Raw genomic sequence first — 27,297 nt, forward strand, 5'->3', positions numbered from 1 at the left:
TCCCTCTAAACTCTACATTCCTGATGGCCTCATCGTTAAGAGTCTGATGTTATCACCAACCATGGGGCTTGTCGACCCCCATGACCACACTCCCACATCTCCCCCTTCTTTATTAACATCAACCATCTTCTTGACACGAATTATTACTCCATATATCACAGCCCCTATCGACCCAGCTCAATTAACCCCTCTCATCCGTGGACTCCCTGATTGTCTTAAGATGTTTGTAGCAAATACCCAGGATCGCATACAAGCTGTTCATAGGGAAGGTGATTGCGTTTGTAGACAAAATCTGCACTCCCCCATTCCCACCTGGAGTGAAATTGCACAAGACATAAATAAGTATGGACGCCGAATGGACTGGATTAGTTCATCCAGTATTAAGTCCCCAGATCACTCCTGGTGAGTTCGCCAAATCCACACTCAAAATCCCAAATACCCCAAATTCAAAGAGAGGTTCAAACCTAATAAGGAACAGGGTGAGTTGTGGCGTAAGGCCCTAGATTTGGGTGTACCCTGACCAATCTTGCTTGGCATCTCTACGGAGGTTCTCCGTACATTAGTCCAATCTCTGGGTAAGGAAAATATTCCAGCTGGGGAGAATTGCCTAACTGAAAAACCCCCAACCCATAAGGAAAGTACACCTGCACCAAGCCCAATTGACGAGGCAGAAACTCAGCAAAAAACTCCTATCCCCAGGGAGGTCAGTGAGCCACCCTGCTCGGCGGGTATTAGCAATTCAATGGCTCTCTGTTGAATACTCTGACCCTACCATTGCCCTTCCCGTTGGACCCCAAAAAATATTGGTAAACTTTCTCATTGACACCAGGGCTCAAATGTCAATAATTACCCATGAGACAGCACAAACCCCGGGCATAAGACCTGGTCGACGCAGGGTTAAATTCACAGGAATCGACAGTGTGAAGAAAGAATGTCCCACCACAAAAATTTCACTCTGGCTGCCAGAGGTATGAAGATTAACCAGGGCAGAAGTATTAGTTGGTGCTGCATGTACTAATATTTTAGGATTTGACATACTGGGTGGATGAATGTGGAAACTCCCAGATGGGATGGTGTGGAGTTTCATGACACATCAAAGGGATTCAGGCACAGTGAGACTGAGTCTGTTACAAACATCCATACCCTTACCCTGCTCTCAAATCACTAATGTTCGGCAATATCTGTTGCCAGCAGCAGCACTTATGGGGATTGACGGGGTGGTAACAGAATTGGAAGAAAGAGGCATTATTAAAAGGACCCGTTCACCTTACAGTTCACTGGTGTGGCTGGTAAAGAAACCAACCGGGCAATGGCGTTTTACCATGGATTACAGACAGTTAAATGCTAACACCACGCCTTTGACTGCCGCAGTTCCAAACATGGCAGAAATAGTGACATTGATACAAGGTGCTGCCCATCCTTAGATGGTTGCCCCAAAATGAAAGTCTTCTGTGCATCTACCAATACAATCACCCCAAGCATTATACTAAACCAGGAGAATATCCTACAGGATTTCACACTGGACAACCTGTGCTGGTAAAAATGCCTCAGACTGGAACAGTAGCAATGGTACCAACTATCCCCAAAAACCTCTACGCATGGGAAGCCAAAGATTGTTCAGGAAAAGTACACCGGATTAGCACTCAGTGGATTTCACCCTCTTTTTAACCCTGCTGGTTGAATACAACCAAGCACATTTTCTTTCCTTTTGCGTTCACAGGAATCCTGAGTGGACTGCATGTAGACGGAGAATGAAAAATCAGCAGTTTGAAATGATAAAACTATGCTTTACCCTGACGTTAATGCAATCCCCTTTGGTTCATAGCCAAAAAGACCCAGAATGGCCAGGTCCCAAGCCCACGTTAAATACACTGGAATTAAGGGAACACGTGCCGTCAGGGAAAACTTAAACTTAGCTACTGTGGTTGTGCATGGAGCTGAGGTGTTTCACCATGACCATCTGGTTTCACCAGATGATTAATTGTTGTGGTTTAACCCAGCCGGCAGCTAAGCGCCACACAGCCATTCGCTCACCCTCCCACCTCCCTCTCTGGGATAGGGGAGAGAATTAGAAAGAAATGAAAGCCTGTGGGCTGAGATAAAGACAGTTTATTAGGACAGAAAAGACAGGAAAATAATAATAATGATAATAGTATTACTACTAATAGTGTGTACAAAACGAGTGATGCACAATGCAATTGCTCACCACCCGCTGACAAGCCTGTCCCCAAGCAGCGGATCCATCCCTTCCCCCCCACCCCGGCCAGCCCCCCCATATTAATTGTTCAGCATGACGTCAGATGGTATCTCATGGGCTAGGTTACTAGAAGGCAAGAGTGCTTGTGAGAGCTGAGCTACATTTAAACAGGACTTCTTCCAAGCTCAGGATCGGTGCATCCCTAAGAGTAGGAAATCGGGAAAGGGGGGCAGGAAACCTGCTTGGGTGAGCAAGGAGCTTATCGATAAGATCAAAAGGAAGAGGAAGGTCTATGGAATGTGGAAAAAGGGCCTGTCCTCTTGGGAGGAGTATAGAAGTGTTGTCAGGGCCTGCAGGGATGCAACGAGGAAGGCTAAAGCCCACCTAGAGATGAGGCTTGCAAAAGAGATAAAAGATAATAAGAAGGGGTTTTTTTAAGTATGTAAAAAGTAAAAGGAAGACTAGGGATAATGTGGGTCCCTTACTGAACGAGGGGGGTGTCCTGGTAATGGGAGACGCCGAGAAGGCGGAGGTGCTGAATGCTTTCTTTGCTTCAGTCTTTGCTTCAAGGACTCCCCCCCGGGACTCCTTGACCCTGGCGGGAGGAGAAAGGGGCTGGGAAATGGAGGGCTCCCACCTGGTTGACGAGAGAGTGGTTCGGGAGCGTCTGAGTGGGCTCAACGCACAGAAATCCATGGGTCCTGATGGGATGCATCCACGTGTGCTAAGGGAGTTGGCAGAGGTGATCGCCGAACCGCTCTCTATCATCTTTGAAAGGTCCTGGAGAACAGGAGAGGTGCCTGAAGACTGGAGGATAGCCAATGTCACTCCGGTCTTCAAGAAGGACAAGAAGGAGGATCCGGGAAACTCCAGGCCAGTCAGTCTCACCTCTGTCCCTGGAAAGGTGTTGGAACAGCTTGTTCTGGATGCCATCTCCAAGCAATTGGAAGAGAAGAATATTATGAGGAGTATTCAGCATGGATTCACCAAGGGTCGACCTCGTTGCCTTCTATGATGGCATCACCAGCTGGGTAGACGGGGGGAGAGCAGTGGATGTCATCTACCTTGACTTTAGCAAGGCTTTCGATACTGTCTCCCATGACATCCTGATAGCAAAGCTGAGAAAGTATGGGATAGAGGAGTGGAGAGTAAGGTGGGTTCAGAACTGGCTGACTGGCCGAGCTCAGAGGGTGGTGATCGGCGGCGCAGAGTCCGGCTGGAGACCTGTGACTAGCAGTGTTCCCCAGGGGTCGGTGCTGGGTCCGGTCTTGTTCAACATCTTCATCGACAACCTTGATGAGGGAATAGTGTCCACCCTCAGCAAGTACGCCGATGATACAAAGCTGGGAGGAGTGGCCGACACGCCAGAAGGCTGTGCTGCCATTCAGCGAGACCTGGACAGGCTGGAAAGATGGGCAGGAAGAAACCAAATGAGGTTTAACAAGAGCAAGTGTAGAGTCCTGCACCTGGGAAGGAACAACCGCATATATCAGGACAGGCTGGGGGATGACCTGCTAGAGAGGAGCTCTGCGGAGAAGGACCTGGGGGTCCTGGTGGACGACAGGTTGACCATGAGCCAGCAGTGTGCCCTGGTGGCCAAGAAGGCCAATGGGATCCTGGCGTGCATTAAAAGGAGCTCGGCCAGCAGGTCAAGGGAGGTGATCCTCCCCCTCTACTCTGCCCTGGTCAGGCCTCACCTGGAGTGCTGTGTCCAGTTCTGGGCTCCCCACTACAAAAAAGACAGGGATCTCCTGGAAAGAGTCCAGCAAAGGGCCACAAAGATGATACGGGGCCTGGAGCACCTCCCCTATGAGGAAAGGCTGAGACACCTGGGTCTGTTCAGCCTGGAGAAAAGAAGACTGAGAGGGGATTTTATTAATGTTTACAAATACCTTAAGTGTGGGAGACAGAGGGATTTGGCCAACCTCTTTTCAGTGGTTTGTGGGGACAGGACAGGGGTAATGACCACAAGATAGAGCACAGAAAGTTCCGCACCAACATGAGAAAGAACTTCTTCACAGTGAGGGTGACGGAGCACTGGAACAGTCTGCCCGGGGAGGTTGTGGAGTCTTCTTCTCTGGAGATATTCAAGGCCCGTCTGGTTGCTTACTTGGGCAGCCTGCTCTAAGGAACCTGCTTTGGCAGGGGGGTTGGACCCGATGATCTCGAGGTCCCTTCCAACCCCTTCAATTCTGTGATGGGAAAATGAGAAAGGAATACCCCTTTGGCCAGTTTGGGTCAGCTGTCCTGGGTCTGTCCCCTCCCAGCTCCTGCTGCACCCCCAGCCTGCCCACTGGAAGGACAGAGCGAGAAGCTGGGAAGTCCTTGGCTTGGTGTAAGCACTGCTCTGCAACAGTTAAAACATCAGCGTGTTATCAGCATTATTCTCATCCTAAATACCAAACACAGCACCATACCAGCTACTAGGAGGAAAATTAACTCTACCCTAGCCAAAACCAGGACAATATCCACCCCTTATTCCATACCATTTATGTCATGCTTAGGTCCCACACTTCCCAATACATTCCAATTAGTCACCACCTTCATATATGTATATAAAACGTCCACTGAGTTTGTGGAGTCTGTGACTGACTTTGGGCTCCATCTGTCCCAGCAGTCTTGCAGGGTAGAAGAGATGATGTGTGATGTTGGATGTTGGATCATCGCATGCTGAAGCTCGTTCTGGTTCCATCACGCCGCTGTGCTTGTCCAATTCTATCAGAATTCATTCATCATTATCGGCGTGGCTGTTACTGTGATACCATTAATGGGACACTGACATGTAGCAATCATGGTAGTGATGACATACAGCATTATGTAATAATTAACATAATACAATTCAACTGATGGGCTATTCTCAACCAACATCAGATCCCCTTGAGGTACACATCGGACCTCCCCATTCCTCCCCCATACCAAAGATGCTTTAACCGCTTGGCTTGCTTGATTGCAGCACGTTTCACAGTCATGAATAACCTGTCCAATAGCATGCATGGTCAGGTTCGCCCATCGATCCCAAGCCCATCTATATGTTGCATCCCTGCCTTGATGGCCTGAGGTGTCATGGGCCCATCGAGCTATAAATAATTGACCTTTATGTTGCCAGTCCAGGTCCACCTGAGCCACTTCAATCTTAGCAGCCTGATCCTCCTGCTGGTTGTTCTGATGTTCTTCAGTAGCCCGATTCTTGGGCACGTGAGCATCTACATGGCGTACCTTTACAACCAGGTTCTCTACCCGGGCAGCAATATCTTGCCACAATGCAGCAGCCCAGATGGGTTTGCCTTTGCACTGCCAGTTGCTCTGCTTCCATTGCTGCAACCACCCCCACAGGGCATTTTCTGCCATCCATGAATCTCATCAACTCATGAGTTCTTGCACTTTTCAATTTTCTCCCCCATCCCACTTGGGGGTGGTGGCAAGCAAACAAGCGTGTAGTATTTAACTGTCTGACAGGTTAAATCACAACCATTAAATAAGCAGGCAAACTGGCAATATATTGCAGCAACTTCTAACCAGGAAGTGTAAGACCATTATAGGGTAAGCATAGTGCAGAACCTAGCAAGCACCTGTTAGCAGAGCTCATATCTCCACACAACACTTTAAAAATAGATTACAGTGCAGACACATACAAGACTTGTTACAGAGTAGCCAGGGATTTTACAGTCAGAGGTAGTAACATCTATAGAATCATAGGATATCCCGAGTTGGAAGGGACCCATAAGGATCATCGAGTCCAACTCCTGGCACCACACAGGTCTACCCCAAATTTTAGACCATGTGACTAAGTGCACAGTCCAAACGCTTCTTAAACTCCAAAAGGCTTGGTGCAGTGACTACTTCCCTGGGGAGCCTGTTCCAGTGGGCGACCACCCTCTCAGTGAAGAGCCTCTTCCTGATGTCTAGCCTAAACTTCCCCTAACTCAGCTTGACACCATTCCCGTGGGTCCTATCACTAGTGACTAAAGAGAATAGATCGGCGCTTTCCCCTCCACTCCCCCTTGTGAGAAAGCTGTAGACCACGATGAGGTCTCCCCTTAGCCTCCTCTTTTCCAGGCTGAACAGGCCCAGTGACCTTAGCCGCTCCTCATACGTCTTCCCCTCCAGGCCTTCACCATCTTTGTATCCCTTCTCTGGAAACTCTCCAACAGTTTTATGTCCTTTTTGTACTGTGGTGCCCAGAACTGCACACAGTACTCGAGGTGAGGCCGCACCAGCGCAGAGTAGAGCGGGACAATCAGTTCCCTCAACCCACTAGCAATGCTGTGCTTGATGCACCCCAGGATACGATTAGCCCTCCTGGCCGCCAAGGCACACTGCGGGCTCATATTCACCCTGCTATCAACCATAACCCCCATATCCCTCTCTGTGGGGCTGCTCTCCAGCGTCTCGTTGCCCACTCTGTACGTATAGCCAGGGTTGCTCTGTCCCAGGTGCAGGACCTGGCACTTGCTCTTGTTAAACTTCATGTGGTTGGTGATCGCCCAGCTCTCCAATCTGTCCAGATCTCTCTGCAAGGCCTTTCCACCCTCAACAGAGTCCACAACTACTCCAAGTTTAGTGTCATCAGCTTTGTAGCATCAGCATACTTGCTGAGGGTGGACACTATTCCCTCATCACGGTCGTCGATGAAGATGTTGAACAATCGATGAAGATGACGAACAAAATTTGCCACAATACGACAGGACCCATCAGTGAACAGGGCATATTGCTTCTCATTTTCTGGTAGCTTGTTGTACAGTGGGGCTTCTTCAGCACAGGCCACCTCCTCCTCTGGTGATATCCCAAAGTATTTGCCTTCTGGCCAGTCCATAATCACTTCCAAGATCCCTGGGCGACTGGGGTTTCCAATTTGAGCCCGCTGAGTAATCAGGGAAACCCACTTGCTCCATGTAGCATCAGTTGCATGATGTGTAGAGGGGACCCTTCCTTAGAACATCCAGCCCAGTACCGGCAGTCAGGGTGCCAGGAGGAGCTGCACTTCAGTACCGACCACTTCCGAAGCAGATCAAACTCCTTCATATGCTGCCAATATCTCCTTTTCGGTTGGAGTATAGCAGGCCTCAGATCCTCTGTATCCCCGACTCCAAAACCCTAGGGGTCGACCTCGCATTTCCCCAGGCTCTTTCTGCCAGAGGCTCCAGGTGGGGCCATTCTCCCCGGCTGCGGTGTAGAGCACATTCTTTACATCTGGTCCTGTTATGGCAAAACCAGCCTTCAGAAGGATTTGGACTATTTTCTTCCCTTTCTCAAAAACTTCCTCTGCTGTGACACCCCACACAATGATGTTATCGATGTACTGCAGGTGTTCTGGAACTTCCCCCTGTTCCAACGCAGACTGGATCAGTCCATGGCAAATGGTAGGGCTGTGTTTCCACCCCTGGGGCAGTCAATTCCAGGTGTATTGGACACCCCTCCAAGTGAAAGCCAACTGTGGCCTGCACTCTGCTGCTAGAGGGATGGAGAAAAATGCATTAGCGATATCAATTGTGGCATACCACTTGGCTGCCTTTGATTCCAGTTCGTACTGGAGTTCTAGCATGTCTGGCACTGCAGCACTCAGTGGTGGCGTGACTTCGTTCAGGCCACAATAGTCCACTGTTAGTCTCCACTCACCATTAGACTTTCGCACTGGCCATATGGGACTATTAAAAGGTGAATGAGTCTTGCTGATCACTCCTTGGCTCTCCAGTTGACGAATTACCTTATGGATGGGCCTCAGGGAGTCTCGGTTGGTGCGATATTGCCGCCGGTGCACAGTTGTGGTAGCGACTGGCACTTGCTGTTCTTCAACCCTCAGCAACCCCACAACAGAAGGGTCCTCTGAGAGACCAGGCAAGGTAGACAACTGTTTAATGTCCTCTGTCTCCAAGGCAGCTATGCCAAAAGCCCAGGGGAACCCTTTTCGGTCCTTGAAATATCCTCTTCTAAGATAGTCTATGCCAAGGATGCACGGAGCATCTGGGCCAGTCACAATACGGTGCTTTTGCCACTCATTACCGGTTAGAATCACTTCAGCCTCCAATACAGTTAACTGCTGGGATCCCCCCGTCACACCATAAATACAGATGGGCTCTGGCCCTTTATAGCTTGATGGCATTAGAGTACATTGTGCACCGGTGTCTACTAAAGCCTTATACTTCTCCAGTTGACGAATTAGCTTATGGATGGGAATCAGGGAGTCTCGGTTGGTGCGATATTGCCACCGGTGCACAGTTGTGGTAGCGATTGGCACCTGCTGTTCTTCGACCCTCAGCAACCCCACAATAGAAGGGTCCTCCGAGAGACTGGGCAAGGTAGACAACTGTTTAATGTCCTCTGTCTCTAAGGCAGCTCTGTTAAAAGCCCACCGGAACCCTTTTGGGCTCTTGAAATATCCTCTTCAGTATGCATGCTCCTTAACCTTGCCTGGAAAGCATCATTTTTGCAGCTCAGGTCAAGGTAAATAAAAGACCAAACTATTTAAAGGATGAGGTAGAAAAATGAGACTGCAACGCAATTAAGGTTGTGATGGGCACCTAAGAAAACCACCATTGCTGTTACAAATTGGAATTGGGGTTGACTAGTCAGAATTGACCTGAAGGTAAATAAGACCACAGCGCTCTCTGAGGTTTTTGAAGGGATGCACGACACGGACTCCTGATGGCTCTTGAACAGGAGGCGTTTATTGCCCTTTTTCACCACTACATATACTTTCCCCGTAGCCCCACGCGCTGTCCACGTGCCCGAATCTGTCTTATAATTGGTTAGAGACCCTCAGACACGTGCCTTGAGCCAGCCAGCAATTGGCTACTGCCCAAAACTCATCTTTAACACTGTAGTCAATTTACTTTATCTCGTCCTTGCTCAAGTTTTTGGTTCTACTGCTGTTTTCCTCATTATCGCTAACTCAGGGACGTGTGAAACAGCACAAAGCCACCTGTGAATTCCTTTCCCACAAAATAGCACAAAGCTCCCTGCAAATTCTTCTCCCACAATTCCCCCTTTTTTATTTTCAATCAACCAAACGTTTTCTATAGATTTTTCTATCAATCACTGCACACACTGCAATAAGCAAGGTACAATAAGCAACAGAGTGAAAATCTCATGCAGAACTACGATTGTAAAGTAGTGTGCCTACTAGAATCTACATCAGTCAACAAGCCACTAAGCGCTAGGAATGTTGCTTCGCAGCGATACTGCTTCTTACTTGCACAGCACAATCACACAATCACACAATCACGCAGAGAGGCCTCTTGCACTTCTCATTCACACCACAAGAAAACATCACTTAAAATAATTTGTGTGCGGCTTCAGGAGGTCCTTGTCTGCTCCCGTGGTGAGCGGCTGAGAGTGGAGACCCCTCCGAGGAAAAAATGCTCGGGGTGCACCTAGGGGCATCCGTTCCACAGTCGATCCCACAGCCGAGCAGAGCGGCTCCTGGCGCAAGGAAGGATGCTATTATAGTTTGTATAATGACAGCAAAGAGATGCATTGCAATAAGGAGCAAGTGACCTTTTTTTTTTTTCCGAGCAATTACACCTTACACATGCTATTACTGTTACACATCTCAGGATATCTAATTCCTGTGGCTCTAGGGGCGCTTGCGATAAGTAGACAGTCCAGTCTTTGTCATCCGCCGGGTTCCCCAGCAGACATGTCGTAGATGGGTCGTTTCATTGGCTCCACCAGATCCAGGAACCTCCTCCCATCTAACCTTCAGTGCACTGCTGTATTAATCAGCTCCAGATTATCACCGAATGGGTCACCCACAGTCTGGGCTGGACTGAGACCCAGGAGGCGCCGAAGCTGCAGAGGCGGACGAGGATGATGGTCCCAACCATGGTCACACGCCACGAGCTGGCACCCATCATGGTCCTTGCCCTGTGGAAACACAAGCGTACCCTCGCCCCCAGGTTATTAGGGGATATGGTCCTTCCCACCTCCCAGTATCCAGATTTCTCATCATAACCATCGCTTTTCCTGTTGGAACGGAGGTTAGTCCTGATTCCATTGATTTAAAATGCTTAATTATACGTGGTACGTCTTCGTATTGAAAAGGTAGTGTCAAATGATTTATGACATATACCACTTTGTTCAATCTATTCTGCGGGGTCTCCTGTGTCTCCCCCTTTTTCTGTTTAGCCAATAAGTCCTTTAACGTGCGGTGAACACGTTCTACTATTGCTTGTCCTGTGGGTGAGTGTGGGATGCCTGTCTTGTGAGTGATGCCCCAGGTATGGAAAAAAAGTCGCGTAGAGCGGCTTGCATAAGCTGGGCCATTATCAGTTTTTATTTCTTTAGGGATTCCGAGGGCGGCGAAGGCCGCACGGAAATGCGCCTGTACGTGACGGCTTGTTTTGCCCGTCATCGCAGAGGCCCAGAGCGCGTGCAAAAAAGAATCTATGGACACGTGAACGTATTTTAGCCTCCCGAACTCAGGAATGTGAGTAATGTCAGTTTGCCAAAGCTGAAGAGAAGAGAGGCCCCTAGGATTAACTGTAGTCGGTGGGCCTGGTCGTTGTTGACAATCCGGGCAGGTCTGTACTATGAGCTTAGCATCTCCTATGGGGATGGCAAACTGTTTGGACAATGCCTTTGCAGCCTGGTGGAAGAATTGATGTGATAAACGAGCCTGGGACAATGTATTTGGCACTGGGACTTGCAATGCAATGTTAGTCAATCGATCGGCCCGGGCATTTCCTTCTGCAAAGAATCCCGGGAGTGTCATATGACTTCTAATGTGGATCACGCAATAAGGGTGGGTATGGTGCTCTACAAGAAATAATAACTCTTTAAATTTTAAGAATAGTGCTTCGTTGTGGATGTGTTTGATCTGAGATCTTTCAATGTGTTGTGCTACTCCTACTGCATAATGTCAATCAGAGACAATATTTAGTGGAGCCTGGTCCCATTGCTTGAACGCCATTACTACTGCATGTAATTCTACTATCTGAGGGGAGCCCTGTATTGTTTCTATGACATGTTGCCAGTGGCCTCCTTGTTCCCACGTGACTACAGCTTTTCCCTTTCTCCCTGACCCGTCTGTGAATACTGTTTGTCCTTGGACTGGGTGCCATCGATATAGCAGCTTGTCCTCAACGTGTACATTATTATAAAAGGTAAGCATTTTATGAGACGGGAGATGTATATCAAGTTGACCATTGAAACCCGAAAGGGCTGATTGTAGCTCTAAGCTATTCTGGAGGCACCAATCAAGATAGTCTTTAACTATCGGAATGATAATGGATTTTGGCTCTTCTCCAGCCATTTCTATAATTCGTTCTCTTCCCTTCCTAATCAAATCTGAAAACATTTCAATGCGGGTGGCGAGTGTCTTTGTCGGTTGGTGGGGTAGAAACACCCATTCTAATAGAAGCAACGGGTCTGTTGCGTTGGAGTCCCATTGCGCAATAATAGCTAAAGGTTGTGGATTCTGGTTGCATATGTAGAGCTGAATGGGTAAATTTTCTGCTCGCCGCTGGCATTGTTGGGCAGAGATCTTCTCCTCTATACGGTGTAGCGCCGCCCTGGCTTCATTAGTCAGCCGGCGGGGCGCATTAATACTAGTGTCCCCTTTTAACAACTCGAACAGGGCTGCTAGTGTATGGTTGTCAATTCCGCATTGCGTCCTTATACAATTTATATTGCCTATAAGCTTCTGGACATCACTGAGCGTGCGAATTTCCCTTGTAATGGCTACATTTTGGGGTTGAATACTGTGCTGCAGTATCTTCCAGCCTAAATATTTCCAAGGCGCCTCGATTTGAATTTTCTCCGGTGCGATTTGTAATCCCCATGTCTGGAACTCCTGCCGTAGAACAGGCAGTACTTCTTGAGTTAAGTTGTCTGTCGGACTGGAGAGCAATATGTCGTCCATATAATGATAGATGTATACGTGCGGGAATCGTTTGTGTACGGGGCGTAGCGCTTCTGCTACGTATGTTTGGCAAATTGCTGGGGAATTTTTCATCCCTTGAGGCAGCACAGTCCAATGATACCTATCCATTGGTTCGGTCTTATTGATTTTTGGGACCGAGAACGCGAATCGAGGAGCATCAGCAGGGTGAAGTGGAATAGTAAAGAAGCAGTCCTTTAAATCGATAATCAAGATATTCCAATTGCAAGGGAGCATAGCAGGAGAAGGTAATCCGGGCTGGGGAGCTCCCATGTCCCCCATTGCATTGTTTATTTGACGTAAATCGTGAAGTAATCGCCATTTCCCGCTTTTCTTTTTAAAAAGAAACACGGGTGAATTCCAGGGACTGGTTGTGGGGGTAATGTGTCCCAATTGTAACTGTTCTTGGACAAGTTCTTGGAGAGCAGCGACCTTTTCCGCAGGAAGCGGCCATTGCTTCACCCACACAGGATTATCAGTTCTCCAGGTGAGTCTCATGCGCGGTCGCTCGTCAATGGCCGCTATTGAAAATTTTCCGGAAAGCTCAGAGTGAACTCGCCCTGCCCCATCACATCCCTCCCCAGGAGACTGACAGGTATGAGGGCAGCATACGGCCGGACGTTATACAGCGAGCCTTCATGAGTCTTAATGCTAAGCATATATCGGCTCTGAAAGGTACCGGAGACACCACCAACTCCCACAAGGCCTTTTGTGGTGGAATCTAAAGGCCAACTTTTGGGCCAATCGTGAAGAGAAATTACTGTAACATCTGCCCCGGTATCCATTAATACGGTTATTTGTGCGCTGGAGGGGTCAGCCTGTGGGTGATGAAGTGTTAGGGTCAGCGTAGGCCTCTTGATGGTAATGGCCGAGGCCCAAAAAGCTGACGGGGGTCCCGTTGATCCAAACTCCGCGTCGTGTCGGTCACATGTCTCTGCTTGTGGAACTATGGCTTTAAATAGTATTAACTGTGCAATTGTAGTCCCCTTGGGAATGAGCATCGGTGGGGAGGGAGTCCATGCCATTGCTTGTATTATGCCTTCATAATCAACGTCAATGACTTCAGGCAGTATAAAAAGACCCGTTAGTGTGGTGCTAGACCGCCCTAGCAAGAGGGCGCTGCATCCCTTCCCTATTGGTCCCTGTACATTTAGAGGTATTCTGCGAACCCGAGTGTCCCAAAGGGTGCAGCTCGTTACTGTGGAGACATCCAATCCGGCGCTTCCTCGGGTTCTGGCTGTGAGGGAATCCACGGTGACGTAGTAGGCGGGATCGCTGGAGCAGTGGGCGGCTGCGGTCGCAGCCCGGTAGTCGTCATCGCCCAGGGCGGTGACTTCCGCGAGGACGGCCCGCCCACGAAGGAGGGCCGGGGCACTTGTGTCATCGCGCGGCCCCGCCCCGCGCTCTGCTTCCCGTTTCCCTGCCACGGTTGTAAAGGTCGTCCCTCTGCATCATGCGTCGAACGGCACTGGCTAGCCCAGTGCCATCCCGTGCCGCACCGTGGGCAAACAGTGGGAGGGGCAGAGTTACCGCGTTCCCCCCCCGCTCCTCGCTGTGGGCATTCGGTGGCAAGATGCCCCGTGGCTCGACAGCGAAAACACCGTTTTCGCCCGGTTTTAAGTGCAGTAGCAAAGGCTCCGGCCAAAGCGGCAGTGTGATGTTCTATGGATCCGACTCGATTGCAAGCCTCTATCATTTGTACCAGTGTAGTATTAGCAGGCAGGGCTTGGAGTATTTTCTTACAGTCTGTGTTTGCATTTTCTACCGCCAGTTTTAGTATAAGGGCCTCTTTGGCCTCGCGGTTGTCAATTTGTTTGTCCAAAGCGTCTCGCAATCTATCAGTGAATTGCATATAAGGCTCGGTAATTTGTTGCCTAATGCTGGTAAACGATGGCTCGGCTTTTCCAACTTCAGGCAACTTCAACATAGCCTGGAAGGCCAGAGACGCGGACTGCCGCAAGATGGCATCGTCGAGCCTAGCCTGCAATCTCGGATCAAATAACGGCTCAGCCCCCATCAACTGTGGGATCCCGGCTCCCAAGAGGGGGTCGCCGGGCTGCCGGTCCAGGTTACGCAGGGCGGCCAATTCGCACGCTTCTTTCCATTTTTGCTCCCACAGTAATTTTTGTGTTGGCGTTAAAATCATCGCGGCTATCTGATGGCAATCGTACGGCACCAGCAAGTGACCAGTCATAACATTTTCTAACAATGACTGAGTAAATGGTGCGTGTAATCCATATGTAGTCACAGTCTTTCTTAATTCTTTAATTAGGTCCCAGTGGAAGGCATTATATTCATTTGGACCGTTGGGTCGCACCTGCACCGGGAAAGCCATTCCCACCGGGTCCCCGTCTTTTAGAGCTTCCCAGCGCACCAGCTCCCATCGTTCCCACGGGTCGAAAGCTCGGGCCCGCAGGGAGGCATTATCGGGGGCAGGCAAGGCGGGAGCCGAGGGGGTCAGCGGGGAGGGGCTCTGCGGCGGCGGTCCACGGCCCTCTTCCTTGTCATCCCCCAGGTCTATCAAACTGCACCGCTCTGGTGACTTTGCAGGCTCTGATCTCAGTTCGGCTGCTGTTATTGCCTGGGCAGCGGCGTTCTGTACTTCCTTTTCTGCCTGCCACGATCTTAAAGTCTCAGTCACCAGCCGCCACATAGTCATCACCTCAGCAGCATTAGTATCCCCACTGGACGCTGCTTCCCATATTTTTTCCCCCGCTTGGTCCCAAGTTTTTACATCAAATACTGTGGAAGCCATTGAGGGGAGCCCTTGTTTTCGCAAAAATTTCAATAATAGCTTTATCTTAAACGGATCAGATTTTACTCCCCTGTCTATTAGGAGTTGTGTTAGTAGTTTCACTATAGCCTCTTCCTCTGCCAAAAGGCTAGCTCCCATGATTAATGCCCAGCCGCTCACCTGTCCTTCAGGTGATGTCCCAGGGTTGAAGCTGCAGTCCAGCTGCGAGCTTGATTCATTCGGCTGGGTTCCCTTCGGACGCTCGTGCAGCGCTGCTCCTCCCCTATCACGTCGGGGTCACCATGTGAAGGGATGCAAGACACGGACTCCTGATGGCTCCTGACCAGGAGACCCTTTATATATATATATATATATATATATATATATAGCATTACTATAGTTTCTGTGCCATTTATTGTCCAATACTGCTGGAAGACTGGTTTCTTTAAACCTCTTACCCCAAATCCGTGATAACTTCCTATGGTTTTTTACTTGCCCAATGTGGGGCTCAAGGAATTTGAGATAAGGATGATAGTCGAGAGAAGTAACGGGCAAAACATGGACTGGATTTTTTTTATGAATGTAATAGTTGTGAAGAATTTAAGAAAGCAGCAATTGTGAGGAATATGTTTCATATTAGTGTGGTGAAGGGACGCGGGGTGGTGTGTTTGTAAATTGTCCACCTCATCGGTGTTGTGATGATGTTATGTTTATTTTGGTGTGGGGAATTCTTTTTTTTGATGTAAGTGAAGTTTGTGAAGATTGTGATAATTGTAAAGTAAGAGTATATTGGAATGTAGTGGGTTTACGTGGCAAGGTATTGGTAGCAGGGGCCATAGGGGTGGCTTCTGTAAGAAGAATCTAAAAGCTGCCCCATGTTAGGTAAGGGCCCCACTGCTGACCAGAGCCGAGCCAATAAGCGATGTTGTTTGAGCCTCTGTGAGAGCAGATGTAAGAAAGAGAAAAGAAAAAAAAAAAAAAAAGGAAAAAAACCGCTGTGCCACACACAGCATCTGGGAGAGTGAGAGGAGTGAGAAACAGCGTTGCAGGCGCCAAGGTCAGTGAAGAAGGAGGGGGAGAGGTGCTCCAGGCACCGGAGCAGAAGTCCCCTGCGGCCTGTGGTGAGGACCATGGTGAAGCAGGCTGTCCCCCTGCAGCCCATGGAGTACCACGGTGGAGCAGGGTTCCGTGCTGCAGCCCCGCTGCCATGGTTACCACCGTGGACACCCTTTCAGCAAGAACCGGAGGGAGTGCCAGAGTGGATGCCTCCACAGTAACAGACGCCACGTTGTGGTGTGCTCACATTCATAAAATTCCATTGAATGTCAAAGGACCAATTGGGAATGACTGTAGTGTATTGCTGCTAGGAGAATCAAGTACAACTTTGAACAGATTGTTTGTTTTGCCGGGGATAATTGATGCCGATTATAATGGACAAATCCAAACTATGGCTTGGACACCGTCTCCACCACTGTCAATACCAAAGGGAACTAGAATTGCTCAATTGATTCATTTCTGAGCAGTAGTCTGCAGGACTTGGTTCAAGAACAACTCCAACAAGGACATATTGTTCCGACAAACATTCCAAATGGAATTCACCAGTGTTTGTTATCAAGAAGAAGAGCGGGAAATGGAGATTACTGCATGATTTGCGACGAATCAGTGCAGTGATCGAGGACATTGCAGCCAGAAAACAAAAAAAAAAAAAAAGAAAAAAAAAGGAAAAAAAGAGAAAAAAAAGAGAAAAAAACAGTACCTTTAATATTGTATCGGACTCGCAATATGCCGTAGGTGTTGCTCAGCGCATTGAGAGGGCACATTTGAGACGCCCCGCTGTCAGCTCCGGGCACCCGCCCGCCCGCCCCGCCGCCGGCTGCTGCGTTTCTCCGGTTTGGGCGACCGCCCGCGCGCACCGGGCGCTGCCGTGTTCCGCCTGCTGCTGCGCCCGGGCCCGCGGCCCCGCGGGCCCCCGCTCTGTCCGTCCTGCGAGGCCGGGCAGAGCCGCGCACCGCCCGCGCTCCGCGACAGCCCGCACGGCCGCAAGCGCCGCCGCCGCCCCCCCGCTCGTCGCCGGCCGCCGCCGCTGCTGCCCCCCCCCGCCCCCGCCGGGTCGGCTCCCCCCCAGCCCGCCGGCCCCTCTGCTGGCGCTGCGGGCCGCCGCCGGCAGCTCGGCCAAGGATGTGGGTGGATCCCCTGAAAAGGCAGCCACAGATCTCAGCAGTGAACACAAACTCAATAAATCCCAGCAGCTGAAAAAAGTTTTCAAAGAATATGGTGCTGTAGGGGTTTCATTCCATGTTGGAATTTCATTAGTATCTCTAGGAATCTTCTACCTGGCTGTGTCAAGTGGTGTGGATATGACTGCAGTTCTCTTCAAACTTGGCTTCAGTGAATCATCGCTGCAATCTAAAAGGGCTGCTGGTACAGGCACATTTCTGTTGGCATATGCTATTCACAAATTGATTGCTCCAGTACAAATAATTTGTGTGCCAGCGATACGGATGGCCATGTTTAACAACAGGAAAACATTACATTGTTCCTTATCCAGCTAAATTAGACGGCTAAGTACCTAAACATGCTTTCCTCACAAACCACCGTGTCCCCTGCTCACCACCTTTGGGTTTTTCCACCTAAAACAAGAGTTGCTGTTGTAACATTACAATTTGCATGAATAACAATCTGTGTAGCTCAAAAGATTACACTGTTTCTCTCTCTTGGGGTAGAATATTTGCATTGTGCCAAATGCTAGTAGATATTTTCATATATTTTCTATGCTCTGTGATACCTTAATATATGCAGATTTTCAGACTTGTGTCCTCTTGTGTTAGAGATAAAAACCATAAATGATGGAGAAATTACATTGCGAATGTGCCTTAGGCTGTTAAATACTTGTTTTTCAGATTTTTTTTTACACGTATGTATTTGAGTAAATTTGTTAGCATATTTTTGACAATTTATGTTCATAAATGTTTTGAAGTAATTGTTTCAGGGAAAGTATCTGTGCTGCACTCTCAATAAAAATGTGTTAAATAAAAAAAAGACAAAAAAAGAAAAAAAAAAAGAAAAGCCTAGTCCCTTTGAATATTGGAATATTGGACTCCCAATATGCTGTAGGTGTCGCTCAGTGCACTGAGAGGGCACATTTGAGACATATCCCAAAGGAAAACTTGTTTCTAAAATTTAAAGAGCTGTTATTTTTGGTAGAGCAGCGAGTGCACCCATATTGTATTATTCACATGCGGAGCCACGCCATGTTACCCAGTATTTTTGCAGAGGGTAACACACATGCTGACCAGCTAACTAATATGACCCTGACTGCCCCGGTGCCTAAGGTGCTGGAGCAAGCACAGTTATCCCAAGCCTTTTTCCATCAATCTGCCAAAGTCTTGGCGAAACAATTCGCTATATCGATCACTGATGCCAAATTGATTGTCCAAACATGTCCTGACTGTCAACAACATGTTTTGACCCCATCTTTAATGGTAAGCCATAGAGGTCTACGGTCCTTACAGTTATGGCAGACTGACGTAACGCATATTCCAGAATTTGGTCTCTTGAAAAATGTTCACGTATCGGTAGATACTTTCTCTCATGCTATTTGGACAACAGTTGCGGTGGGTGAAACTAGTCACCATGTCCAGGCTCACTTCCGTGTTGCTTTCATGGTGCTAGGCATCCCGAAAGAAATAAAACCCGACAGTAGCCCCGCCTATGGTAGTCACTCCCTTGAAACCTTTTTTCAGACTTGGGGTATCCGACACATCACAGGCATTCCTCATTTCCCCACGGGTCATGCCATTGTTGAGCGCACACATCGCACCTTGAAAGCACTGCTAAATAAACAAAAAGGGGGGAGACACCCAGGAAACACCACAGAACAGGTTGGGAAAGGCACTTCACGTAATGACTCACCTATCATTACCCTTTCCTCACAAAGAGGTACCGCCCATAGTAAAACATTACAAAAATATGAATTCCGCGCTGTCACAGGTGCCACAATCAGAGCAGGCCTTAGTGATGGCAAAAAAATTTAAATACAGGTCTTTGGGAGGGACCCCATCCTCTAATAACTTGGGGTCGAGGGTATGCTTGTGTCTCCACAGGTCACGGACCAAGATGGGTACCAGCAAGGGGATTAAGGCCATGGCTGGCCTCCTCCTCACAATTGCCGCTGTCATCGGTTATTGCCAGCCCTGGGTCTCCATCCAACCACGCTGCAACATCTGGGTCACCCTCGCCAACATGACAGGACAAGAAGCGATGTGCCTGTCCCGGCCTAGTGCTAACGACCCATTCACGACATGTCTGGTGGGGAACCCAGCAGATAACAAAGATTGGACTGTCTACTTACCACAAGTGCCCCTAGAGCCACAGGAATTAGCTATCCTGGGATGTGAAACAGTAACAGCATGTGTAAGGTTTAATTGCTCAGGCAAAAAAACAAATCATGAAACAAATGGTCAACGCCACACTTGCTCCTTATTGCAATGCATCTCTTTGCTGTCATTATACAAACTATAATAGCATCCTTCCTTGCGCCAGGAGCCGCTCTGCTCGGCTGTGGGATCGACTGTGGAACGGACGCCCCTAGGTGCACCCCGAGCATTTTCCTCGGAGGGGTCTCCACTCTCAACCGCTCACCGTGGGAGTAGACAAGGACCTCCTGAAGCCGCGGACAAATTATTTTAAGTGATGTTTTCTTGTGGTGTGAATGAGAAGTGCAAGAGGCCTCTTTGCGTGATTGTGTGATTGTGCTGTGCGAGTGAGAAGCAGCATCGCTGCGAAGCAACATCCCTAGCGCTTAGTGGCTTGTTGACTGATGTAGATTCTAGTAGGCAGGCTACTTTACAATCGTAGTTCTGCATGTGATTTTCACCCTGTTGCTTATTGTACCTTGCTTATTGCAGTGTCTGCGGTGATTGATAGAAAAAGCTATAGGAAGCGTTTGGTTGATTGAAAATAAAAAAGGGGGAAATTCACAGTGAGCTTTGTGCTGTTTCACACGTCCCTGAGTTAGAGATAATGAGGAAAACAGCGGTAGAACCAAAAACTTGAGCAAGGTTGAGATAAAGTAAATTGGCTACAGTGTTAAAGATGAGCTTTGGGCAGTGGCCAATTGCTGGCTGGCTCGAGGCGCGTGTCTGAGGGTCTCTAACCAATTGTAAGACAGATTCGGGTGTGTGGACAGCGCGTGGGGCTACAGGGAAAGTATATGTAGTAGTGAAAAAAGGGCAATAAACGCCTCCTGTTCAAGAGCCATCAGGAGTCCGTGTCGTGCATCCCTTCACTTTAGTCTCTTTACTCCCATATCTGCTTTATTCCTATGCATGGTAGAGTTTCAGATGCAATGTAGCTTATGAAAGCAGATGGAAAACAGATAAAACTAATTTTAAGGAAAACACTAGAAAGGCAAAGAAGATGGAAAAAATAAGGCAACACACCCACAAGCTAAGAATGAAGTAGAAAATATGGTATTTTATTGTGATCCAGTGATAATAGGGACCTCAGTGTCATTAGAGTCCCTGACATCAATATGATTATCAGACAAGATGTGTTCTTTCCTACTGCTTTTTGTAAAGTACAGCAGATTTATTTAATGCTTTAAAAATAAAGATGTAGAAATGTGACCATTAAATAAAGCCTACAGTGAGATTTTAACGTATTAAAAGATATAATCATGCCATTCACAATAGTTCCACATTCTTACTCACCTTGGATGCTCAAGCTGCAAATAAAGCATAGACAATCATTAAACAGTTTTTCCAGCCTGGAGAAGGGTGGTTAGAAGAGATGAAGCTGTATTTGTTTATTAGTGAACTACTACTCCATATAAAGCCACATGTAGAGAGTTCCATATTTCCTTTGGTCTGACAATGCACATGGAGAATTCTGCCTTACGAAGTGTATAATGCCATGCTTTGAAATGAAATTAATGCTAGATTTTTACTTACTTGAAAAAAAACACATTTATGATACTACTCTAAACTGAAGTGTTGGTGTGAATAGAATAGAATAGAATAGAATAGAATAGAATAGCATAGCATAGAACAGAACAGAACAGAACAGAAGAGAATAGTTGGAAGGATCCATCATCCAGTCCAAATGCCTGTCCACTTCAGAAGTACATCCCCTTCCCCCGCTGAATCTAGTTTAAAGCTCTGCTAATAAGTCCAGCCAGCCTGCTGCCCAGAATGCAAAAGACAATAAAGACAGTTTCCTAGGTAAAAACAAGTCTGCGCACACAAGCAAAGCAAAATAAGGAATTCATTCACTACTTCCCATTGGTAGGCAGATGTTCAGCCAATTCCAGGAAAGCAGGGCTCATCACATGTAAAATTTTTTTAGGAATATTAATGCCATTACTCCGATTTTTTCCTCCTTCTCCTTCTTTCCCCCCAGCTTTTATTGTTGAACACCACATCATATGGTAGGGGATATCCCTTTGGTCCATTTGGTCAGCTGTCCTGGCTGTGTCCCTTCCCAGCTTCTTGTGCACCCCTGGCTTCCTTGCTGGCAGGGCAGCGTGAGAAGAAGAAAAGTGCTTGACTGAGTGTAAGCACTGCTCAGCAACAACTAAAACATCGATGTGTTATCAACGCTATTTTCACCCTAAATCCAAAACACAGAATCATACCAGTTACTAGGAAGAAAATTAGCTCTATCCCAGCCAAAACCAGGGAAAAAGTTAAACAGTGTTGGGACATGCCAGTATAGTGTGACTACAAGGGAAAAGGTTGGGTCAATAATTTGACCTGTTCTAAGTTGGTCTGCATTGCACTGCTTTGTTATATGAAGTCAGTACAGTTCATTTTATTTCTGTTTGGACAATTTTCCTCGTTTGTAGTACTTAACATTGTCCAAACAGCTCATAAGGAAGCAGAAAAAGTCATCAGCAGGAAGGGGGATAAACTTTCTCCTGTTGTGCTCTGCTTTCCAAAAATCTGATTCCAGGGATAGAGAGTCCCATTGCATTTACTTATAATAGGTAGCATGAAAAGTTTATATTCTTCTTCATATACTAGTGTAAATTTTATGTCCCTTAGATTTTTGGGTTTTAGATTTATTTATTTATTTATTTATTTGCAGTTTACTGATGGCTTGTATGAAAAAGGAACGATTGAAGATGTTCACTGTAGCTCCATGAAGAGTATGCGACCTCCTCACTCTGGAATGGGCCCACCTCAGAGTCCAATGGACCAACATAATCAAGGTTTATACATATTATGCATAAAATACGATTTGGGGGTCCTTTTGTGCTACAGAAAGTCACAAGTTCCTTGGAACAAGTTTCTTATATTTCCTCTGTGCTCTGTTTAGAAAAGATAAATTGCTCATCTGAGAGCAAAATTGTACTGAAGTATGCATTCAGAGAAAGTTTTGCTTGTAACAGATCGATCCTTAAAACGAACAGAATGTTTACTCTGAAAATGAAAAATGGTTCAATTTAAACATAATGTGCTAATACTACATGAGCATAAATTGCAAATGTTTCAATTACGGGTATTTATAAAACATTTTCCCCTTTCACCTGCTTGCTGAGACCTGAGTCCTTGCCCTGTAAGAGCTGACAATGCTACTAACAGCTAAGACTGACTAAAAACTGCAGCTTCCTGATCTCTTTTTGGTGCATGTCAGCGTCTGCTGAAAGGGAAACAAAGAATTGTGAAATTTTAATCTAAGCAAAGCAAGCTTTTTAAAGAAAAAGCGTTAAAAATATAGAATGGAATAGTTCAGTTGGATGGGACCTTCAAAGATCATCTAGTCCAAATGCCTGTCCACTTCAGGGGTAACCAAAAGTTAAAGTATATTACTGAGGGCATTATCCAAATGCCTCTTGAACAATCGCAGGCATGGAGCATCAACCACCTCTCTAGGAAGCCTCTTCCAGTGTTTGACCACCCTCACAGTAAAGAAATTTTTCCTAATGTCCAGTCCAAACCTCTCCTGGTGCAGCTTCGTGCCATTCCATTGCATCCTATCATTGATTACCAGGGAGAAGAGACCGGCACCTCCTTCTCCACTTCTCCTCCTCAGGAAGTTGCAGAGAGCAATGAGGTCACCTCTTAGCCTTCTTTTCTCCAAACTAGACAACCCAAGTGTCCTTAGCCTCTCTTCATAGGACGTGCCTTCCAGCCCTTTTGCGAGCTCTGTTGCCCTCTTCTTTCAAGGACCTTAATATCTTTTTTAGATTGTGGAGACCAGAACAGCAGACAATATTGAAGGTGAGGCTGCACCAATGCTAAATATAGTAGGATAATTACCTCTTTTGACTAGCTGGCCATGCTGTGTTCAATGCATCCCAAAATGCAGTTTGCCCTCTTGGCTGCCAAGGCACACTTCTGACTCATATTGAGCCTGCTGTCAACCATCACCCCCAGATCCCTTTCTGCTGAGCTGCTCTCTAGCCACTTGCCTCCCAGTCTGTACCTGTGTCCAGCATTGTTTTGTCCCAGGTGCAGAACCCAGCATTTTCCTTTGTTGAACTTGCTGTTGATGATTGTCCAGTGCTCCAATCAATCTAGATCTTTTTGCAATAACTCGTCCCTCCAGGGAGTCAGCAGCACCTTCCAGTTTACTATCATTGGCAAACATGCTGAGGATGCATTCCACTCCTTTATCCGGATCATTGATAAAAATGTTCAACAAGACTGGCCCGAGAATTGAGCCATGGGGAACACAGCTAGTGACCGTTGAGCCCAGTCCATCACCCAGCGTAGCATGAACCTGTTTATCTCACAGATAATTTGTCCAGTAGGATGCTGTGAGGACAGTATCAAAGGCCTTACTAAAATTCAGAGATTATGTCTGCTGCCTTCCCTTCATCTACCAAGCAGTTGACCTTATCATAGAAGGTGATCAAATTACTAAGGCAGGCCTTTCCCTTGATGAACCCATGTTGAATATGCCTGATAATAGCTTTGTTCTTTAACTGCCTTTCAGTATCTCCCAGGACAATCTTCTCCATAACTTTTCCCAGGACTGAGGTTAGACTAACAGGTCTGTAGTACATCACTTATTACTCAGTAGAAGTTTTTACAGAAAAACGGTGAAAAAACAAGGTCTTGCTGTATTCAAAGTATTTATATACACATCTAACAGTCCAGAAGTTACTTGTCATTAACTTATTTTAAGTACCTTCATTACATATTGTCCTTTACTGCAAAAGAGCCATAAATGTATTTGGAACCCTAAAACTATTTTCATAATTAGCATATTCTAAAGCATTTTATGGCAGACAGGTGCACTTGGGGGGGGGGGCTCTCATTATGAAAATGTCTGTCCTCCTGATCAACCGCTGCACATGTTGAGGCCCCGCTTCCTACTATGTGGCCAAACATCGCTCGTTGATGGGAAGTAGAGAATAATTGCTTTTTCTCTTTCTTTTCTTCTGGACAGTCTTTGCTTATTTTTTTCTCTTTCTTTTCCCTTTAATTAAATTATCCTTATCTCAACCCATGAGTCTTTTTCTTTCCCATCATACTTTCCTCCCCCCCCCCCCTTTGAGGAGGGGGAGTGAGAGAGCGATTGTGGTGTTTAGATGTCCATCGGTGTGAAACCACCACAAGTGAAGTAAATACGGCATTATCGCCAATTTACAGAATCAAGACTTCTGTGTTTGCAACAATTTCACACACAAGCATTCACTAATCTATAAGGGCAGCTTCTCAGCCTTGAACAAAATAGCATTAATATTCCTGAAATACTCCAGTCTTATAAATTTGTATTAGCATTCCCATGAGGCTATGGAGTGGAGGAGATTAAAGCAAAGTGCTAGGTAGATTGCTGCTCTGCCACCTCAGACAGGTTGTTTTGGAATGTTTATATAGGTGGCTGGACTGGCTGAACCGTTTGCCACACTTCAAACAGGCATAAGGCTTTTCTCCTGTATGCACACGAATGTGCTTCTTGCAGTCTGTTAGAGTCAAAAAAGTCTTGCAGCAGATCTTACAGGCATATTTACGAGCACCTTCTACAACCAACACATTGTGTTCAGATAAGGCCTTCTTACATTTTGAAAGAACATCGGCAGATGCCCTTGTCAACTGTGGTGGACCAGGTTGTGAAGGAAGTCCATTCTCAAAAGAAGTGGTCCCATTGATTAACAGCTGGGAACTGGAAGGGTTATCTTGTAGCTGGGAGCTCCCAACAGAGGTCACAACAGGCATTTTGGGGGCTATGCGACGATAGCCAGGAAAACCACTAGCTCCATCTCTTATGGAGCCCATCATTGTCCTTGACAAAGAGTGAAGGCCCAAGCCTGACCTTGGGAAATCAAGACCAAATTGTTCTGCAGCCTGGTACCCAGAAGTCTGTACACATGGAAGACCCATCATATCCTTCATTGGTCTAACAAAATGAGAGTCTGAAGGCTCACTGAATGGATTATTTGCATGAGAAACCATAGCAGAGGAATGACCATTAGCAGTCCTGGACTCTGGACTCAATAGGTAAGAGGCATCACTATCCATTCTGCAGTCACTTATTGTATTTGGAATGTTGTCATTGGTATTTTGACTTGCACCAAAGTTGCCACCTCTGCTTTTATTCAGAAAATTTGAGATACTGAAAGTGGGATTATGTTCCACGTTATTTGACACTTCCATAATATGGATGTCTCCAACCCTATCAGTACTAGACTGTGGGTCAAAAAAGCTACGATCGCTGCTTTCAGGACTCAGTTCTAACTTATCTGCAGTCACCACTCCTCCTTCCACTTCAACAGACTCACTGCCTTCTGCTTGAGAAGTGACATCACTCACTTCATCTTGAGGCTCTGGAGAACTCAAAGGTTCAGATTTAACCACCACCCCCATGTGTTCTTTTTCAGTTAGACCGACATCTGGATTTTTGCATGGGAAGTTGTTTTTCTCAGAAGTAGCTTCCCGATCAAAACAGGTTTCCACTTGTATTAACTGAGATGAGATAGATATCTGTGAAATGTTTCCTCTACTGTTGTCTGACTGGCTGGGCACTTGAGCATCTTCTTGAGCACCAGAAGACTGATCAAACATAATAGTATTATCCTCTTGTTTATCAGTAACAGCATCGGCCTTAGAATTTTCCACAATCTTCAGTGAATCTGGTGAAAGAAAATCTTCTCTTGAATGAACTACTGACTGCCTGCTCTCTGGAGTAACATCTGAAATGGACTCATCTACAGTAGGTCTGATTCGCTGTCTGGCCCGATCATCAGAAGACTGTTTACGCTTGTGGAGAGTACATTGCTCTACGTTACGTCTCATTGATGAGCTCATGGTATTTGATTGCTCCTCTGTGCTTTGAGTGGAATTCAGTGCAGAGCTTACAATGCTGAGCCCAAGCTGTTGAAACATAAAAGATCTTTGGATGCGTGCATTTTGCTCCTGAACTCTTTCACTAAGTGGAGACACTGGGAGCGTCCTGGTAATAAGGTAGTGTTTACATGCTTTAACAACAGAGTTCAAATGCAGGTGAGAAGCAGCAAGCAAGATATCCATTACATTGCTCTCCCCAAGCATTAGTGTAGAAGTGTACATCATATCAATCAGGGCAGCAAAGGCTTCTGCTGTCACCACTTCAGTGTCCAGTTGAATCATGTTCATAGTTTGATCACCCTCTGCTACAGTAAAGAGAGCTCGGAAATGCGTGCTACATGCTGCCAGAACAGAGCGATGGGCTTTGAAATGTCTGTTTCCCACCACAATGGCACAGTCACAGAGTTGGCCATGAAGCCTCTGGTAGTTTAGCTGCTGAAAGATTTGATTGAAGTGTCCTGGAAAATCCATGATCCTATAAAATAAAGCAGAAGCAGCTATAATGATAAAAATAGATGGAGTTCAATTTAGATCACAGTGAGAACAGTTTTTTAAAAAAAGTGATGGCTAAGAGACAGATGACCAAAAACTTACCTTAATTTCCCACTACCATATCGATATTATACTCCTTCTGGAAACCCTGTGAAGGAACACAAAATCAGAATCAAGACAAAAATGCAAAGCAGGAATCTGTTATAGAGTTAACATGGTATAATAGCCAACACCACATCAAATGTGTCACAGGATGCTCAATTGTGAGCTGAATAATGCAACATGGTTCCGTTAATTCCTGTCCAAACTAAAACACTCTTCAGTAAAAAACTTTTAGTAAAAAACTTTTACACTCTTTTAGTAAAACACTATTTTTTAGTAAACCATCCAATCCCCAATGTAAAAATTTCTACTTAAAAAGCTAATACAGTCTTTGATAAATTGTTCAGATGATTATATATCCTCATATAGTACAAACAAGGGGAAATGCTACGTCTTGAACCTAGGGAGGAACAACCCCAGGCACTAACATATGCTAGGGGCCACCCAGCTGGAAAGCAGTTTTGCAGAAAAGGACCTGAGGATCTTGGCAGACACGAAGTTGAACACAAGCCAGCAATGTGCCCTTGCAATGAAGAAGGCCAACTGCAGCCCAAGTTGCATTAGGCAGAACAGGCAGCAGGTCAAGGAAAGTGGTTATTCT

At 46.7% G+C, this 27,297-nt stretch overlaps 2 protein-coding genes across 5 annotated transcripts in view; both read right to left on the reverse strand.

Annotated features, from left to right (window-relative positions):
• Window positions 1-7,624: 7,624 nt before the first annotated feature.
• LOC310888957 (endogenous retrovirus group K member 7 Gag polyprotein-like) lies at window positions 7,625-16,746 on the reverse strand. Of its 2 annotated transcripts, XM_083852627.1 has the most exons (3): window positions 16,565-16,746; window positions 7,814-15,147; window positions 7,625-7,642 (listed from the first exon to the last, which is right to left on the reverse strand). In XM_083852627.1, exon 2 carries the CDS (start codon window positions 14,965-14,967, stop codon window positions 13,270-13,272), a length of 1,698 nt encoding a protein of 565 aa, XP_083708753.1. In that variant the 5' UTR covers window positions 14,968-15,147; window positions 16,565-16,746; the 3' UTR covers window positions 7,625-7,642; window positions 7,814-13,269. The 2 variants fall into 2 exon arrangements, with proteins under 2 accessions (XP_083708753.1, XP_083708752.1); XM_083852626.1 differs by having other exon boundaries at window positions 7,814-16,746.
• A 3,112-nt stretch (window positions 16,747-19,858) lies between these two features.
• The window catches only part of LOC310888958 (zinc finger and BTB domain-containing protein 5-like), a 52,273-nt gene continuing 44,834 nt past the window's right edge, over window positions 19,859-27,297 (reverse strand). For all 3 annotated transcript variants that reach the window (XM_083852630.1, XM_083852628.1, XM_083852629.1), the window contains 2 exons: window positions 26,697-26,742; window positions 19,859-26,577 (listed from right to left, as the gene is read on the reverse strand). In XM_083852630.1, coding sequence (XP_083708756.1) covers window positions 24,567-26,573 — 2,007 coding nt within the window. In that variant the 5' untranslated portion in view covers window positions 26,574-26,577; window positions 26,697-26,742 and the 3' untranslated portion in view covers window positions 19,859-24,566. The remainder of the gene's footprint in view (window positions 26,578-26,696; window positions 26,743-27,297) is intronic.

Source organism: Anser anser (assembly GCF_964211835.1).
Source record: "Anser anser genome assembly, contig: SUPER_W_unloc_8, whole genome shotgun sequence".
Classification (NCBI taxonomy): Eukaryota; Metazoa; Chordata; class Aves; order Anseriformes; family Anatidae; genus Anser; species Anser anser.